General features: G+C 43.5%; 1 protein-coding gene across 1 annotated transcript in view; it reads left to right on the forward strand.

Annotated features, from left to right (window-relative positions):
• The window catches only part of SLC12A2 (solute carrier family 12 member 2), a 439949-nt gene that overhangs the window by 401324 nt on the left and 18461 nt on the right, over window positions 1-20164 (forward strand). The window contains exon 25 of the mRNA XM_078675608.1: window positions 9430-9565. Within this exon, the coding sequence (XP_078531734.1) occupies window positions 9430-9565 (136 nt within the window). The remainder of the gene's footprint in view (window positions 1-9429; window positions 9566-20164) is intronic.

The following is a 20164-nucleotide window of genomic DNA, read 5'->3' on the forward strand; positions in this document are numbered from 1 at the left end:
AAAACGTAATACCATGGTTGGGGGTTCTCCTTAATAATCAGAATTGATTTCTGTCCAAAAGAACACTTTTTGGGACATTAGGATAATCAGTTTGTATGCAGCTCTTAGATGACCGTTAATAGCTCTCTGTTTTATGTTCGGATTTTAACTTATAAACTGCAAGTAAGACTCTCTGACAAAAGCAGTAGCCCACTGACCTATTTACATTATGTGCACTTTGTGATCTGCATGGCACATGTTCTTTGCAGCCGACCGTCGTGTTCTCAGCCCCTTGTCGGACCTCGACCTTCGCTCTCTCCTACGCTCTTATGGCCCAGGTCCGGTAAAAGATTTTTCCAATTCGCACATCCCCAAACCCACAATTCCCACAAACCCTCTGAGGCTCCCAACACTCAACAACAGAGGCTCCGTCCCTAACAACCTCAGGAAAGTTCCCCTCACACTAGAAAGCTCGACCACCCTTCTCTCTTCCAAACTCAAATGCATCCTACTAAACTGCAGATCGGCCCAGAGACATTCCTCCGACATCGCGGATCTTGTCTCAAATAGGGAGCTAGACCTAGCCTTTCCCCCCGATTATGGACATACTAGTCCCCCCCCAATTATCACATCATTAGGCTGGACAGGTCTCCTGGCAAGACGGGCGGGGGAATTGCATGCATTTTTAAGAGCAACCTCTCCGTTACTCAAGTCACCTCCCCCTCCCTTTCCTCCTGTGAACTCCTCTGCCTAGACATCATCAGTGAGGGCAAACAAGTATGTACTTTACATCTCATTTATCACCCGCCTGGTGACAATCTCATATTCTCCCAACAAGTCATGGACCTGATCACTTCCAACGCCGGTCGGCAGACCACTCAAGTCTACCTGGGTGACTTCAATCTCCACTGGAACGATCAGAAAGACACTGCGGTGAATAGTCTAAAAACTTTCCTCAATGCGCTTGACCTCACCCAATTATGCGATAGACCAACACACGACAAAGGCGCGATACTCGATCTCATCATTGCCAAAGAGAACGCTATTCAACTGGAAGCGATTCTACCCTGTGATTGGTCAGATCACCACATTATCACCTTCTTTATCAACGAAAAAGTTAAACCTAACCCTACTCAACCAATCAAATCCAAAACATGGAAAAGGGATTTGAAGAATCTTAACCCCTCCACCCTACCTCCCCACATTGGCAACCTCCTCCTTCCCCCTTCAGGTGCCTCAGATGTTCAATCACTGACTGACCACTACCTTGACTCTATGGATACAATAGTCAATGAAGTCGCCCCTCTGCAACTGAAGAGAGTCTCCACCAAAATTTCTAACCCCTGGTATGATGACAGTCTCAATGACGAAAGGCGTAATATGCGAATGGCAGAGCGCACCTGGAGATCGGACCCTTCAGCACTGCATCTCAAAAAGCTTAAGACCAAGAGAAATGCCTACTTTAGGAAAATAAAGCGCACAAAGTCGGACTTCTTCAGCCGCCAGTTGGACCAAGCGAAGAATAGGCCAAGAAAGCTGTTCGAGCTAATCAAGACCCAAACAAAGGCACAACCCACACAATCAAATAGCACAACAAATGACACCCCACACTGTGAAGCCTTCTCTGCTTTCTTTAAACATAAGACTGACAACATAAGAAATGACCTCATCATGGATGTAAATCGATACTCCAACTACACCAGAATGGCTGACACTCAACCTAAAAACAAGGCATCCTGGCAGTACTTCGACACCTACTCGGAAGAAGCTATACACAAACTGCTCTGCACTTTGAAGCCCTCTAATCACCTCACAGACCCTCTACCTGCTAATGCTGTAAAAGACTTTACCCCCTTGCTCCTCCCTCTCTGGACCAAGATCATCAACAGCTCTTTGCAACAAGGACACATTCCAGACTCCCTTAAGGTGGGGCAAGTCACACCTATACTCAAGAAACCTACAGCTGATCCGTCTGACCTAAACAATTATCGGCCCATCACCAATATCCCCACCCTGGCCAAACTGTTGGAGAAATGTGTCCAACTCCAACTAACAAAACACATTGATCAATTTGACCTCCTCAACCCTCATCAATCAGGCTTCAGAGCGAAACATAGCACGGAAACAGCTATGACACACATAATTGATGACGCCCTCCAAATTCTGGATCGCAATGAGTCCTGCCTCCTCATCCTTCTTGATCTCTCGTCAGCATTTGACACGGTCAAACATGAGAACTTGTTGGAGCTGCTAAGTACTAGAATGGGGCTATCGGGAACTGTTCTCAAATGGTTTTCGTCTTTCCTTCACAACCGGTCTCAGAGGTTCAAGATCGACAATGTACTATCTACACCTGTGCCTGCAGATCTAGGGGTTCCACAAGGATCCACCCTCTCTCCTACACTGTTCAACCTCGTTATGGAACCCCTCGCCACCTTGCTTCAAGCATCCAATGTTCAATTCCATATGTACGCTGATGACACACAACTCTACCTAAAGTTACAATCCCCGGAAGATATCAAACAGCTGAATTCCACGCTTATTAACACCCAATCCTGGCTGGCCGATAATCACCTCAAACTAAATGCTCTGAAAACTGAGTTCCTACTCATCACACCCCCGGCGAAAATCTCCACCACCCAAACCTGGCTCAACAACCTAACAGCACTCAATGTCCAACCTACCATCGTGGACTCGGCAAAATCCCTAGGCATCACACTCGACGCCAAGCTCGACATGCAGCAGCACGTCAGCAAAGCCACAAAAGCAGCTAATTTCCAAATTAACACGCTGAGGAAAATTAAACCCTTCCTCCCGACCAAAGACTTCCAAACTGCTGTACAAGCTCTAGTCATCCCTCGAATAGACTACGGAATTGCGACCCTCAGCGGTCTCCCACTATCCACAACAGCACCCTTAAGAGCCTCCCTGAACGCTGCCGCGAGACTCATTACTGGCTCTAGAAAGCACTCGCACATATCCCCAGACTTAAAGTCTCTAAAATGGCTGCCTTTTGAAGCCAGAATACAGCTAAAAATTGCAACTGTGACACACGCGGCCGTGCACCACAAGGCACCCAACTACCTCGCTCAAAAGCTGTCTATATCAGGAGGTTCGAGATCCAATAGGAGTACTAAAAATCTACTCCTGAAACCTCGTAGATTTCGGAAAGCGAAAACTTACAAACGCTCCTTCTCAGGAATGGCACCCAGGATCTGGAATGCGCTCCCTCCTGAAACAAGGCTAATCACCTCCACTGCACTCTTCAAGAAAGAGGTGAAAACAATCCTTCTGGCCAAGATCTCCTGATCGCCACAGATGTTGGTTCAGAGACTCTGCATTGCTTTTTACCGCTGCTCTGCCTATCCCCTGGCACTATACTCGACTTGTTGGGGGCACTATTACGCTACTATCTTACTACCGACCAAGATATGATACACGTTGGTTTACTGATCCACCTGTACACCATTGTAGTGGGATCAATGACTTGTGCTGCTCTATACTACTCCCTTACCTGATCATATATGGATTGGTTTTATGTTTGTTTTTATCATCCATGTTATTACCATGTTACTGTCTATTATACTGTTCCCATTATCTCTGTTTACTCCTATTGCCCCTTCCCTGTCTTTGTGAAGCGCTCTGATATCTGTAAGGATCCTGTTCGCGCTATATAAAACTTTGAATAAATAAATAAATAAAATATATTACCCCTCTGAGCTACCTTTCCATGAGTCAAAACGTCCACTAGACCAAATTCTGATCTCTCTCTAAGAAGAACATTAATCACCAGAGTCATCATGACATTTTTATTGTTGCTGAAAATTGCTGGAGGCCAGGAAGGAGGCAGCAAGCGTTTTTAAAATCATAAAATACTTGCAAACATGATGCCTCCACCTAAAGTCAGCACCCGTTGCGGTCACACTGGTTACACTGCCCTAGAGCTGGCCCTTCCCAAGAGTCTTGTGACCTCAGTGACTGTTGTTCTAGGTGTGCTGCTTCATAGGCCTGCCCACAAGACTGGAGGTGAACTTCAATATGGATAGTGGTGGACAAGCCTTGAAGGTTAACCTACACTTGTCATGCTAGGGTCCACCTGCTGGTGCGAAGAAACCAGGGCTTGTAAGGTGTTGCAAAGCCTTTTAAGGTCTAGCATGTGATTGTGCTCTCGCAGGAGAGTGGTCTGGTGGACTGGTTATTAAGGCTGAACCTGGTTCCCAGTTCCAAATTCAGCAGCTCTGGCCATAGTGCCACATCCTCTCCCCCACTGAACACCGTACTGCCCCACTGAGAAAATCTCCCACTGTCTTCAACTACAACCCAATTGTTGCCGGCTATAAACACCTGGATGCGGCTCAATGTAAATTACGGACTAGACAAAAGCAATATGCGACCTACAAAAAAAAAGTAACAACATCCTGGAAAAAGCAAACACTTATAGGGTATGCAAAATTTAGCAAACCATGGGAAATGTAAGCAGGAACAACATGGTTACCTTAACGCACTTACACTCACTTTTCAAAAATCAGTGAGTGCTTTTGCCTGAAAAGTTAAGGACACGACTACAGGGCCCTGAATGGACCCATTTCAATGGGCATTGCTTATATCCTTACAAAACGTAAGCAGTATGGTAAAAAGCCCACATGCCTGGACGCAGAGCCACAGTACACATTTTGTTTTCCAATCAACACATTGCAGTACCTCCAGAGGGGCGCCCCCCTCCCTACCACCGCCCCCCCCCCCCCCTAGGTTGCACTGGCTGCAATTTGTGATGTATTGTGGGAAGCTGTGGCAAATCTGGTTTAATGCTGCACTGGAAGTACAGTGAAAATTCCTGGAAAATGGTGATCATCCTTGGAAAACGGTGGGAACAATTGTGCTCAACTCTTATGTAATGCTTACTCCGATGTAATTACGGCAATTCTTAGCATGATCATTGAACACTTGTTTATGCTGGCCATGGCATAGTGGTCATCATCCATGAGATAATGTGGGAATTTGTTCTATGATTATAGTAATCTTTCGCATAATTGTGAAAATCTCTCATGTGATGACGGTACACGGGCATGTTAAGCATAATCTGCATGTATGCAAGTAGTATACATGAGTTCTTAATGAAGATGACCACCTAATGTTTTGGGTCCAAATGTGTATTTACTACAAATTAAAAATGCTTATAATATGACAAATAGTGGTTTTTTTTTATTCAAATTGGAAGTTTTTGTTTAACCAAAGTGAATAGCTTGTATTTGATAGCACGAAACAAGCATTTCAGAAACCAATGAACATACTGTTTTTTCAACAAAATTCAAACCTAATCCTAGTTCTAAATCATGAAAGGTTTGAGACATTTTATTCAGGCGTGCTTGGTGTCAATGGGTACCTTGATTTTCTTTGGACTTTTAAGACATCCCTGTCCTCATTAATTCATCCAGCCATGCACTAAGCCATTCTTCTATGCAAGAACCGATCCACCACTCCCCCATCTAACCATTGACTAATTTTTGCTTTAACCCACACACATACATTTACGTGCACACTCTTGCAAGGACGTGCTTTTTCTTTACAGAAAGCTCGGCATGTTGTCATTGTCAATACTTGGGTGTGTGCTTTTAAGGACTTAAGCCAGAAGTGATCTCATACATTAAACTCTTTTCAGCTTAAATCCTTTTGAATCTATTTTTTATGAGCGAAGCAGGTGTTTGTTATCTTTAAGAAAATCATTGTGGAAGCAATGAGTTGGCATTTGCCCGTATTTATTTTACTGTTGACAGATCACATAAAGATCAAATAACTACAGTGGGTGCAAGGATTGTCTTTATTCATGGTTGTAAAAGAAACGCAGGTGTATCAACAGTAAACATGAACACTCGACGTGCGTGAAATTGCCGACCGTTGTAAGTCCGGACCTCTCTAAATAACAGCTGTATAATTATCAAGGGATTCTTTTGACAAAGGTGTTCCTAGTAATGCCTTTTCTTAGAAACTGTATAGTTTGATTCGTTGTCAAACGTGTACTGAAGTGTTAATAAAACCTTTAGCGGTTTTGTGAGATTTTATTTGCCAGTTTTCTAAAACGCCACCAGCAAGGCATCAAATTAATCATGCTCAGAGTGGATTCCTGTTTATACAGTGGCCTGTTTACAAACATACATGGATATGGTTCAGTAATTGTGTGCATTTAAAACTAGTATGTGCTATTGACCAACAATGCAGACCCGAATCAACAAAAACTAAAATCCACGTCCTATTGTGGATTAAGGATCAGATTGTCCCTTAGGGTCCGAGCCACCAAAAAGAGGCATATTCGCTGTGTTCACTGCCATGACTCAATTCATCACAAAGGGAGTTTCCTCCATGGATTATGGTCTACTGGGGGTAGACATCCTGACCATCTGGTCTGCCATGGTACTGTCCAACTCAGCCAGAGATGATGCCTCTTGTACTGTGGTAGTCTGCCGCCATGTTTGGCGAATTTAGCTATATGAAGAAGAGCGGTGGAAAGTGTGGCAGACTAGCAAGGAAAGGTAAATCGAGGGTCTCATGTTGAGAAGCACTATTCTCATCTCTGGCTCTATTATAGATTCACATGATTGAATATTTTCTATCAACAGACCGACAATCCCTGCCATTCATACATGGCAGTAAATAGTATTAGCAAGTTCATAGGAGCAAGTAAAGATTTTTAATTAATGTGATTTGTACCTTATTGAAAACTGCCTAAACAATGAGGAGGATAAGCTGAGCTATCCATCAGAGCTCAGATTTCCCCAAAAGTTTGGTGTGAGCAAGATCCCAGACACAGTTCTACAGTGTGCTTCTTCAGGTTGAGTTACTGGTGAAAAGTAGTGTTGCTTCCATGGAAAACTTTAACCAGGCTCGCTTCACCCAGCATAGTAAAAAGGCAATACATATATGATTAATAATGTCCCAATGCTTTCATTGTACTTTCTTCATTGCCCACATTCGTGGCGTGAATTCCAAAGGCATTGGCAAGGTTTCTGTCCTAAATGACTAAAAGTGGCTCATTCCGTAGTGTGACAGTTTTTTTTGAAAATGCCTCCTTGTTCCATTGCTCAGAACTCTTAATGCAGCAGAAGGTGAACATCTTTCACTCTAGTAGATAACTTCTGCAGCCAAACTCTAAATCCGGCTTTAAGGCTTTTTGTGGTGGTAAGAGTTATGACTATCAACCCCATTTTAGGCAATTCTTCAGGCCAGGCTTAGATTGCAATTCAGATCCAAATGTCTCTTCTTGGATCAAAATAGAGAACTCTAGGAGAAAGCACGCATAATGCTTCAATTGTATATAGGATTCCATTTCCGGCTCTTTCAGAGTGCTTCCACTCAGGCCAAAGATTCAACAAGAGTTTGGTTGAACCCATTGGTAACATCCTCTTTCTTAACTCTTATGGTAAAAGGAGGATAGGTGGTAACATACAAATTGCCTGAAACTAAATTTAACATTCCTGACTCTGATACCCTTTGTCATGATTCTTGAAGACAATTGGTTCTAATCTGTACTACAAAGATGAGACTGACCTGTTCTACTTCGAGGATGCAAGAGTTGGAGATCCCAATCCCAGATGCTTGCTAATTTGCTTAACTGCAGTGTCCGTTTCTGGTAATGAAAACTGTGGTCAGTAGTAAGCGGAGCATGAGCATCACACACATGAAATCGTCCAAGTGTTTTTCCAGAGGACTTCTGAAAAGGAGTACTTTGCTATTGACTTTGAATGCGTCTGTGTGTTACAGTTCTCCTTTGACATGGGAAGCCTTTGAGATGTCGTTCTGATCAACGGATGGACATAGTTCTTATCCACCATTAAGATTCTTGTTTTGACCATCGGAATGTAATTTCGAATTTAAAGGAAAGCTGCAACTGTCCCCAAATATGGTTGTTTCAGTGTTGCCACATCAGTATCAAATCTCAGACCATGGCTGTCTAGCTAGAAATAGGACCCCAGCCAATCCATGGCATCAGGTCTTCAGTAAGAGAATGGTGGGAGAGTATTTTACACCTATCCATTTCATTACATTAGCAACTAAAGTCGTGAAATACTAGTATTTGGCTGTCTGCTCTTGTGAAATCACTCAGGGGTTGTGCAGCTAGGATGATCTGTATCACGGGTTTGAGTTAAGATTCCTCCGATTTAGCAATTGCTTTAGAGAATAACGTTAAATTGTTACACATTCAGCTACTCATTACGTTTGTTCAATAAATGGTAAAGATGGCTGACGCAATACAAATCACTCCTGCAATGCGTGTCGTATGCAAAATAATTTTGTTTTAAGCGGCTCATGTTTAATGCAGAAGTGAATTATTTTTTCAAATGATGGGTGTGCTGTGCTGAGTATAGATGCCTGCTCCAGTTGCCTGCATCTGGTTAGCATTTTATAAGATTTCCTTCAGGTTTCGTTTGTTTTTTTGCCATTTCACAAAGGATATGGCAAAGGTATTTAAATATTGTGCGACGAGTTTCATAAACCTTTTGGAACGCTTTCCTGCTCCCAACTGAAACTTAGTTTCACATTTTACAATGTGCATTCAATGCAACTATTCTCAATTTCACTAATAATGATGGTGCCAAAAACAGTACACCTGCTATCCAAAAAGCAGTTGTCAACCAGGCTCAAAACACATTGAAGTATGTAAACTTTAATTGCATTAATTTGTTTTGATTTCAGTTGGGCAATTGTCTGTTATGTTTAAGTTTAAAAAAAGAAATTGCCTTGCTTCGATGTGACAATAGCGAAATTATCCCCTAAAAACTGAGGCATTTCTGAAAATAAACTCCTTTCTGTTAGAAAGTCCCTACTGTTCTTGAAGTAAGAGTATTTACAAAATAAGCAACATTACAGTTTCTGAAGGTTGAGAAAGAAAATTTTTCACCAAAAAAAGTAGATCATTTTTTGATAATTAAAAACCTTAAAGTTGGTGGTAGCAAAGGCTATGTTTGAACATTTTTACAATAGCTTGGTCATTTGAACTGTTCACTTGTAAAAGTGCCCTAGACACCTAATCTCCTATTGAAATCCATGGAAACCATACTTTCACTTGGGACACATTGAAAACTGAAGCTCTTCAACCTTTCAGAACTGCATGTTTTCAGAAATCAATCACATTTTCAGTGGAACAACATTCTGCAGTTTGGAAGCCTGCATGGCGGACCTACAGTCCTCCATATCTTTAAATGTGTGTGTGGGATAGGTGGAAATAACATGCTTGATTGTTTCAATCAGATGGAATGGGACACCTAGAAACCCTTGAATGCAGAAGATCATGGTTAACGGAGGAACGTGCTACTCCCTGATCCAGGGAACATTTATCATTGTCAAAAAGGTTTAAACTAGCCTTTATTTGCAGATTTCTTTATATTAGGCGTATCAAATACAACTACAACTGTGCTTGCCTTCTACTCAGCATAATAGAATTTCTGTTTTCCTTAGTGTCGCTGCCTTTGAAGAACGGATTGAACCTTTTAGGCTACACGAAGATGATTTGGACCAAGACGTGGCAGACAAAATGAAAGAAGATGAACCATGGAGGATAACTGATAATGAGATTGAATTATATAAAACAAAGGTACGTTTTACCTTGCCAGCCTATTAGTTCAGCCTCAACCCTCACCTTTGTCAGGATTGTGTTAACTATTTTAACCCCTTCGCTGGGGGGGAAGGGGGTGCGAGCGCGGCGCTCCCTTACTCAAGACTGCTCCACGCCGTCATGAATCACTGGGGGCGTGTGCACATGACGGCGTGGAGCCGTCATGAACCCGCCCACTCACTAATTCGCCCGCACAGGCGGGGAATTAGTGCCGCGTGGGCGGAGCGGCAGTTGGATGATGGTTCCACGCCGTCATGAGCACACGCCGCCTGTGGCTCATGACGGCTTGAAGCTGTCATGAGCACAGAAGTGGTTAAATGGATCAGCACTTTACTAATTATTTGTGTTTTCTTCTGTCCTGTATTCAAACTCAAAGGTTAAATTTCTTTCTGATACTTGCTTTTTTAGTCCTACATTTCTCTTTCTTGATTTGCAATAAACTACTCATGAAATGTTCAGTTAATTTTTTGGAGCGAATAGATGTTGTGTAACAGTTATATCTGCAAATGAATGTTCAGTATTAACAAGAAGCTAATGTATAGCTGTATGTATGAGCGATGAAACACGTGGCTGGCTGCTGTTTTTTATCAAGAGAATAAAGAAACTGAGGATTTCAGTCTACACAAGACTCCTACATTACTTTGCTACCTTACCCTTTGGATTTGTTCTTATCCAATGATAATACTATTGCCTGTACTTACAAATGTGTGTGCATAGGGTATCTTCTCTAAAACATATAGGAAGTTGATTTGGAAGGATCGCTTTTGTTTTTTCTTTTTCAACATGAACAATAAGTAATAGAAGGCATACTTGAATTAATTTGACCATGGGCAGTAGGTTGAGCTGCTTTCTAGACTGTTGTTTTTCACTCACTGTGACACTAGAAGGGGACATGCCATGTGCAAAGCAGTCTTTGTCCTGCTCAATTAGCAACTGTCCAACCTCATCTGCTAGGCCAGGTCTTCACCAGAGGTGAACATAAGCAACTTCAGACTGGTTTTGACCTACTTGGCTTTTGTGAGGTATCCCTTAAATCCTGTGACACAGTGAGCAGGAGGCCCACATCTGAAATATCAGTTGCACTTTGAGTGCCTACTGCAGCAAACAAGTGATAAAGGGACTGTTTGAATTAAACAGCCTATGCAGACTTCCTTGCCAATTTCTTGAACCATAATTTATCGCTTGCTATGTCACTCTAGACCCAAAACTGGACTGGGTTTCAGTCCATAGCAATTATCACTGGCTAGGAATAATAAAATAAACTACCTTCACTTTTATTTCTTGTTCAACAGTTTGCTTTGACTAGGTTTACCTCTCTGGTAAATCATCTAACTTGTGCCACATTGCTTCTCACTCCCTCAAGTATTTTTAATGTTTGTGGAACCTTTTATCTACCATGGACCCCTGCCAATAACTGACCTAGAAAGACTGAGCTAGATTGAATAAAAGAAAAATGCCTTAGGATCAACTCTGACAAGACTGCAATTATTGCTGTTGGGGGCAGAATGGAATTTATTAGGGCTTCGCATTTTGGCTCAGTAGATGGCCATTCTCAACTGGTAAAGACTGTAGAAAATCTGTGGTTCAATTTTAGTCCAGTTCTTTCCCTACAGTCTCAGATTTCAGAAGTTTCATATACCTGTTTTCATTACCTAAAACAGTTTCCCAACTATGTCTTGCCTCAAATTGCCAGGTCGAATGTTCAGTCATGCCAGTGGTAAGCTGCAGCATATGATTATGCCAAGTATATATGCCTTGGGCTCTCCAAAGTCTTCCTGAACCTCCTTTTTATATAGTTTAAAATGCTGCTGTTCGATTAGCTTCAGAAGTTGTAACTAAGCAACTCCAGGTTTGCTGTCACTGCCGGTTGTGAAAAGATGTGTTTATGGACATGAAAAGATTGTGGTAGAATTTACACAAAGCTGCACATAATTTTTCAAACGTGTGTGCCACTGTCAGGCTGATTTTGCTATTGCCTAAAAGCACTGTGGTAAATGCAGTCTTTGCTTCTTTCATGAACTTTTTTAGACTTCATTTAATAGTAAACTGATCAAACTGCTTTTGTACCTGTTTTAATGCTGAGCTTTGCATGCAAGTGCCATGTAAAGCTCCCATCTCAAATCTTACAGGCATGCACCTCGCACTACCACCACTTCCTTTGTATCCACTGAATTGTGTTACTAAGGACCCATTTCTCACATTCAGTAATTTTTTTTATCATGGTCGTCTTTAGATGTGTCTATTTGCCTTAGTTTACCTGCCCCTACTGTTCTATGGTTACCAAAAAGGTTTTTTGAGTCTTTCACCTTCACTAGGACCCAGTGTAGAAGTGGTTCTGCCACTTATGCACTAGTGAAGGAAATAAATCTGCTGAGAAGACGTGGTCTCCTTCTCACCAAGTGGATGCCTGTTAGGATTGACCTTGCAGCCGTTGAAGTCTCCAGATATTTAGAATCCTTCAGTAGCTGAGAAGGCCGACCAAGCCATTTCTGAGGCCTGGCGCACCTATTGTTCGCCATGTCCTGCTGCCCCCTAGCACTCGTTTATCTGCATCTCCTAGATTTGTCAGTGGGGCTGTAAGTAGCAGTTGAGGCTCAAGGTACTCCGTCTCTCAATCAACCCTGTTAGCTAGAGGCCACCCTTGGTGGTGCCATATGCTGATCATAGTGAACATGAATTTGCACCCACCCAAGTATTTCTCAAAGCATAAATAATCACTTGAATCTTCATGTTATGTTATGTTATTTTTATTTGTACCGCGCACAGCTGCCCCAGCAAAGGGGCGTCCTGGCGCTTTGAAAAGGTAAACGCAGCATTAAAAGCAGACCGAAGGGAGAAGTGACACAGTGAAGGGACTAAACAAATAAAAAGGTCTTGATGGCCCGTCTAAACTGAAGGAGCTCATCAATGGCCCGGATTTGCGGAGGAAGAGAATTCCACCAGTTCGCCGCCAAAACTCGAAAAGAGCGGCCACCATCGATCTTTGCCTTTGCTGGCATGTCCGCCACTGAAGCTAGTTCTAGTTATCAAGACCCATTTCCTAATGCAGACTCTCTTTTGAAAGAAGTCACACTTAAAACAACTGGCTCAAAATAATATCAGCTACCCAAAAACATTCATATCATTGTCTTGAGAAACCACTTGCTCAGTCTAGCGTTGTCGGGTCTTCCCTGAATGGCAAGGTTGCACTTTTCTACATGGATAAGAATGTAACATGTTTAAGTGATAGGAAATAAAACTTTACCAAACTGAAGGTTTCATGCTCCGACTAATGCCAGTGACCTCACAGCGAGCTACAGCTTACACCTCTGGCAATCAAAGTCTGCAAGCTCTCTGCCTGAAACTTCTTTGCACACTAGTACCAGACTGCTGTGTTCATCAAGAAAGTTGGATCATTATCACATTAGCCCCTAATAGCATACATTGGCTGAGCATAGAATCAAGAGCCTAATTCAAATTGGCTTGCCTGGAATGCAAAGCAAATATACTTCTGAATAAGCTTTATTTGCCCAACCTTCCTTTTCGCTCGCATGGATAAAGAGGGCTCCGAAGCAGGAGTTCTTTGTTAATTATATCAAGATTCAGTACAGTCAAATCTCAAATCAAGGAGCCACAGATCCTTTCGGGAACTCCCTTCCTGTTGATTGAGTACCTGCACTTCTTTCATTTCAAACTTAGAGTACATGTACTTCTCAGTGGAAGTTCCAGTTCAGGTTTTCCCGCTAACCCGCCGTCGTGCGCAAATCTTGTGGAGGAGAGAAGCTGAGGGGAGGGGCTGACGTGGCGGCTCCCGAGGCTAGTAACTGAGGCCGGTAATCGCGACCCTGAGGATCAGCAATCAGCGGCCGGCAAGGACAGTCACTACCACAACCGGCACCCGCTCATGCACACTCCACGGTCTCCGCTACCTTCTCGCACTCCGAACAGCTTGCACGCCAGCCCGGTGCTGCTAACATCGCCGCTCCACTACTCCTCCTGCTCCTCTTGTGCACCTGGGCACCGAGCCTGTTGCAGCTGGGGCATGGTTGGTGTGTGGTCTGTGGCTGGTGAACAGAGGGCAGATTCTAGGGCCCAGGGCAACGGGGCAGAGAGGATTTGGCATCAGGGGCGAAGAGGATTGAAACAAAGAGGGGCAGGCACCAGGCAACAGCTGCGAGGCAGCTCAGCTCCTTTCTGGTGCCATTCTAGCCCCAGTGTGGCGCCCTCTGCGGTCCAAGCATAAGCTGGAGAGCCAGAAGTGTCATTTGGTGTCTGGCTGGAGCTCTGCTGAAGATCACTATATCCAGGCTGAGCAGCGCCAGAAGTGAGTGGCAGCGAGTTCAGATCATGCAGCGGAAGCTGGTCCAGGGGTAGGTGCTGGTGTAGTGAATGCATAGCATAGCATAGTGGAGCAAGTCCATAGCGCTTAGGGTGCTGGCTCAGCAAGTGAGTCGCATGCGTTGCTTGCTGAATCCACTTGCATGCATTACTCCATATGGGGGCACTGGCCACCCCATAGCACATTCAATCTCCAGTATTGTCCACAGGAACAAGGCAAGGACATGGCAACGGCCAGTGACAAAGGATGCACCACAGTGGTACAGAGGTTATGCTAAAGCACTATAGCAGTGCAGCAGCAGTGGGCCACATTGTGCAGCAAGGAGTCGGCCACAACCGGAAATAACAAAGCGCTGCCCGAAGCGAGGCGGGACACCACTCGGTACAACTTGCATGAGAGCACACTACGCCCAACAGTATAACACAGAACAACCAAACAAGCCACTATGCTAATCTGTTCTGTCGGACACAGCTGCTGATCAGCTCCCTCAAACTTAATCAGGCTCAATGAGGTCAGGAAAAACAAGAACGACCATGCCACCCAGGACAGGGGGGAGAAAAGGAAAGAAACAGAACCCCAATGCTCAGCACAGTGCTGCACCACCACTCATGGAAACAGACCGGGACCAAAGTGAGACAATAGTACGGACAGGACTTACTAAAGTCACATGCTCCAATCAACCCAAAATGTATACAAAGTTTAACTTCCTAAGGGATGCAGGCTCAGTCCTTTATTTCAGCAATACAACTCTCAAAGGCCTGCAATCTCCACTGCTACCCTTACAGCTGCAAGCACGCAACGGGGGCGCAAGCAGCAGATCACACATCCCCTAAGGTCCTCGCAGGAGCACCCGTGTTTTCAGGGCTCTCACCAATAAAAATAAGCCAAGAGGGCAACATACAGGGGATTTCGTCCATGGAATGCAAAACCCAAATAACCTCTGTACCACCATTACAATCTGGTGTTGGGGATGGGGACTGTGCAACCAGAAAAACCAAGCATTTGAGTGAGAATACAGAAGCCATAAGGAGAGGAAACGGGGAACAAATTATAGAAACTAACCTTAGCCTCAAAACGAACATGACAACCAGTATTTACAGCACCCCGATCCAAACAACCCTTTCAGTAAACACCATCTCCAACAACCCCACTACTCTTTGCCCAAGGAAGCCCGCTGGTTCAACAAGGAGGACCAAGTGCAGGGATCTTGGATCCAAATCAGAAAGAGGATGGGAAGGCAATTATTTCCTACCTAAACACACACAAATGGGAAGACGTGCTCGCCATCTACTAACCAGATCAGGCACAAAGGGAGCACCCGATTCATGAGCCTCTCCGGAATCCAATCCGAACAAACCAGACCAAAAACGATGCAAAGGAGAGCGTGCAAACAAAGGAACAAATAGCTGCCAACTGGTCTTCCTTACTAAATGCAATACAACTGGCCGTTAAAGCACTGCAATTTTAGTCAGAAAATATGGAGATCCAGCTGACATTGCTGTACACACTGGCAGCCTTCACAGCAGGTATCGATGAGAAATTGGGAAACCTGAATGGCTTGATAAAAAGAGCTCGCAGCAGTTGTTTGCACCAGCAGTTTCTGGCCAACAAAGGGAGAGTGGGAGCAAGCGGGATTCCCAGTACCAGGAGTCTCGGCACACCGCATCACCGCGCTCCTCCCCCTGCCACCGCCTCATTACCGCTCGCGGCCCCCCCCCCTAAGTTCTAGAGAGAGGTGAGTGAAAACAAGTATGGGGGAGAGGTGAGTGAAAACAAGTATGGGGAGACGCACAGCTACTTTGGGCCCAAAGAGCTCTACTACCACCACTTTTGAAAGCATGCTTGAAAAAGCCGTTAACATTGTTTCCTCGGAAATTGAAATAAGCGAGAGGAGACTTTCTAAGGGCCAATTGTTATCTCATCCGCATACTTCTGGTGGGGCAGAGAAGGGTAACTCTGCGGTGCCTCTCCCGTTATCACCTAACGTAATAATTGACAACCCCATCCATCAAGAAATGTTATCTGTGGGGCTTGTGATTGACAAAAACGCAGTGGAAAATCCAGACTGCCAAGTAGGGCCTCAAGTCAATACTAGTGTTGCTAACCCGGCTTTAACTACCAAAGTTGTGGGGGAGAAAAGGAAGAGAGGAATATCAACAATGATTGGCAGTAAGAGGAAATAACCACCCCGCCAAAAATCTCAACCTACTCCTTTGAGTATGTGGAGCCACCGGAGTAACTGGTGTAACAACTGGTCCTACTGCGCAAATAATCCACAGCACCGTAGACTTGACAACAACAGAAGCTGCACCTAAATCTACTTATACCCAAACTGAAAATATATCAGCCAATGGCATACATGGAAGGCCAAATGAAAATTTAATTGACATTTTAGTGGACTCTGCTTTTGATCGTTTGAAAGATTTAATGGATAAACCATTTAATGCTCTTTTTAAACATCTAGATAGATTAGAAAGCTTGGTAAAAGAGGATGTTAAAAGAAGAGGGGCTACTATTGTTGACCAAATTAGGGGGGAGCGGCGTTTAAAAAACATAGAGGCAATTAATCAGGGCACTGCAAGGGAAAATTGTAATTGTATGCCCTTTGGTATTAACAATGCATGTGAAAAGTGTGGCAATAACAAGAATAGCCTGTTATCTAATCCTACGCTTAGTTCCATGGCTGGCTCGTTGCCCTTGCTAAATGTACCTGTCGAGAACAGGCCTCCTAGCAATAATTTGTCCCACACCCGCCATTCCTGCATTGCTTGCTCCTGTTCCTACGAAATTGGCTATTGTTTCGAATAGCAACCCCATTTCTGACACACAGGTCAAAAATCCTTCTGAGGAAGTCCTTCATTTACCACCTGAAGTATATCCTATCCCTAAGTCGTAGTCTTAGCTGGCGTACCACCAATGAAGAAAGATCAAACTGAATCTTGGGATCAACTTAAAAACAAGTGCATTGGTTGGTTATCCAAGTATAAGGGGTTAGGGATGGAGAATGCTGACGACATCCTGATGGTGTGACGGATGGGTGGGACCTTCAGTCAAGAACATAATGGGCGACTGTATAGTCGTAAATTTTAGGTGTCCCTCCCTGGTGAAATGGTTATTGAAAGGTCATACGAACCATTACATCACCCCAACCCTTATAACTTCATTACCATTGGGTTATTTCTACAGACCTCCTCAGAGAGTCCGTAACTTTGCCACCCCGACATACACCACATATAACCGGTTCACCGTCCTGTCTGACCTGGAGAGTCAAGATTGACTACTGAATGAACCATTGACCACTGTAGCGGGGCCAGTGGAGCTATTAATGACCTGCCCGGTTGATATTGAACCTAGATTTTTAGACCCTATTCAAAACGTTCCCTTGGTGGAACCCTTAATAGCCTGTCCGGTTGATAGTGAACTCCGATCGCCAGACTCCACTCAAAATGTTCTCCAGGTGGAATCTTTAATGGCCTGCCCGGCTGTTATTGAACCCAGACCCTTGGACCGAGATCGAAGTGTACTTAGTTGGAACATTGCAGGTCTAAAATCTAAACTGAACTCCGAGGAGTGGATTAATCTGGTTAGTAACTATGACATTTTAATGTTCCAAGAGACATGGTGTACCAGTGGTCTGCTTCTCGAGGGATTTGTATGTTATAACACCATTGTACCTTGCCCTGAAATCGGCCGACCTAGTGGGGGGTTATCAACATGGATAAAGATTTGAGTTGGGAGCAGCAGAAAAACCCTTGGCGACAAACGATGGAAATTTTCAGGCTACTATCTATTCACAGGGAGTTACAATATGTTTAATTAATTTTTATAACCATGATTTTACATCACTACCCAATAGGAATTTTATTAACTTGTTTGAATGTATTGATAATTTAGTAGATGAACAGAGGTATGGCAAATTGGACGGAATTTGTCGGGGGGGGATTTTAATGCACATTTTGTATAGTGGAATGGATAACCTTGTCGCTACACCTGTCCGGGCCATTCCATGCAAAAGAGGGGGAGAACTTTACAACCATCTATCCCCTCGGAATTTAATTAATGTCATGGAAAAGGCGGGTGTCGTTTCAGACAATGGCCCATTGCCTACCTATAGAGGACGTGGCTGTTCATCCATTATAGAATATGTTTTTATATCATCCTCATTGGTAAATTATTTAGTCAAGGCTGAGGTTTTAGGCACTATTCAAAGCGACCATAACCCAATTTTAACAACTATTAGACTTTAAACTAAAATCTTAACCCGGAAGCAAATAGGGGCTAAGGACCTGGTGGCATCGACCGACAAACTTAAAGTGATTTGGAAGGGCATAGATAATAAAGCCCTATTTGCGCGGATGATAACATCTTATCCCCTACTAGTGGAGACGTGTCTGATAGTAGCTGTTCAGGTGTAGAGATTGTTCAGGCCTTTACCGGGCTATGCGCCGGCATCAAACACGAAATCTCAAGACCTGTTACTAATTTGAGTAGGAACCCTAGATGATTCGATGGCACTTGCTCCCGGACCAATAGACAACTCCGCGAAGCATTAGCGGATAAAGCCAGGGACATAACTTTAGTCAGAGCACTGAGAGCGTGTTATAAGAAAGCAACCAAACTACGCTCGGAAGAGATACTGAAGGAACGGTGGAACACTCTCGCTTGTGCTGCCTCACTTAAAGATGTAACTGGGTTTTGGAATGAAGTGAAAGCTATGAGGTCTATGGGATCGAATATTACTCCCATAGGTTGCAATATACATAGTGAGTCATGGGAGGAGCATTTTGCAAGAATATATACAGCTCCCATAATGACCTTTAATAATCCCTGACTTACAAAGGTTGATATATCTATAACAGAAGTCGAAGATGCCATACATCAAAGCGCAGGGAATAAAGCCCCAGGTTCAGACGGACTGTCAATCGATCTCATTAAATCTGAACCTGACTTCTGGTCTCCTCTTTTATGTAACGTTTTTAATAATTTGACCAACACAACTATTCCAATCACTTGGTCAACGAGTACTATTGTGCCCATTTTTAAGAAGGGTGACAGATCCAACCCCAGCTGTTATCGCCCAATTTCTCTGATGGATAACACCTTGAAGATTTTGGGCAGGGTTGTCTTTAACAAGATTACGTATTGGGCAGAAGACAATCAAATTTTAAATTGTCAGCTGGGTTTTAGGACTAATGTCGGAACTGTGGAACAGTGTTTGAATTTAAACCTTATACTGGGTAAATACACTATTGCTCAAAAAGTTCCACTATATTTGGGTTTTATGGACTTGAGCTCAGCCTTTGATTTTGTTAATGGATCATGTTTATGGGAGATTATTTTAAATTATGGGTTGGACGAGGCACTGGTTCACTTTTTGGCGCATTTGCACAGAGACCTGAAAGCACGGGTGAGGATAAGCAATGAAGGGGAGGTTTCCGGGGACATTATAATCGGCAGAGGGGTTAGACAAGGTTGTGTTTTAGCCCCCCTACTTTTTATTCTTTATATAAATGAACTACACACTTCCTTGTCCAAATTGACCTGCGACGTACCCAAAATTAATGACAAATTGCTCCCCGTACTTTTATACGCGGATGATGCGGTCCTTATGGGCCGCACCCCGAAAGCACTACGCACTTTAATTACGGGTTTCGTGTCCTTCGTGGCAGATTTGGACCTTTGCACTAATTTTAAAAAATTGTATATAATGTCCTGCGGGTCAAAAAAAATCATATTAACCCTATAACATCGGGTAACGATTCCCTAACATGCACTAGCACTCTCCCTTATTTGGGTCTAGTTTTTTCAGACTCAGGCTCATGGCAAGCTCACGTTGCTCATGGCAGAAATAAACTTGGCAAAGCGGTTAATTCTATTATCAGTCTGCGGCAGCCTAAACAAGCAGAGGTGGTGCTACCCCTATTACAGATTTTTATTTATTTATTTTATTTTATTTTGAAAGTTTTATATAGCGCGAACAAGATCTTTGCAGATAACAGAGCGCTTTACAGAGGCAGGTGTAATCATCATATATAAGTCTCAATGCGTACCAACGGCCACTTATGGTTCCGAAGTTTGGGGGTATGTGAATTGCAGCGGGATTCAAACTGAACAGATTTTGTAGAAAAATCCTTGGGGCACAAATCTCATCTCCAAATTATATATGCCATAAAGAATTGAACTTACATTATGTGGAAGATTTTATCAAATCCCGTCCAGTATTATTCTGGTTAAAGATATGGCAGAATTCCGCCGCGATT

The sequence above is a fragment of the Lissotriton helveticus genome, chromosome 2_1 (genome assembly GCF_964261635.1).
Source record: "Lissotriton helveticus chromosome 2_1, aLisHel1.1, whole genome shotgun sequence".
Taxonomy (NCBI): Eukaryota; Metazoa; Chordata; class Amphibia; order Caudata; family Salamandridae; genus Lissotriton; species Lissotriton helveticus.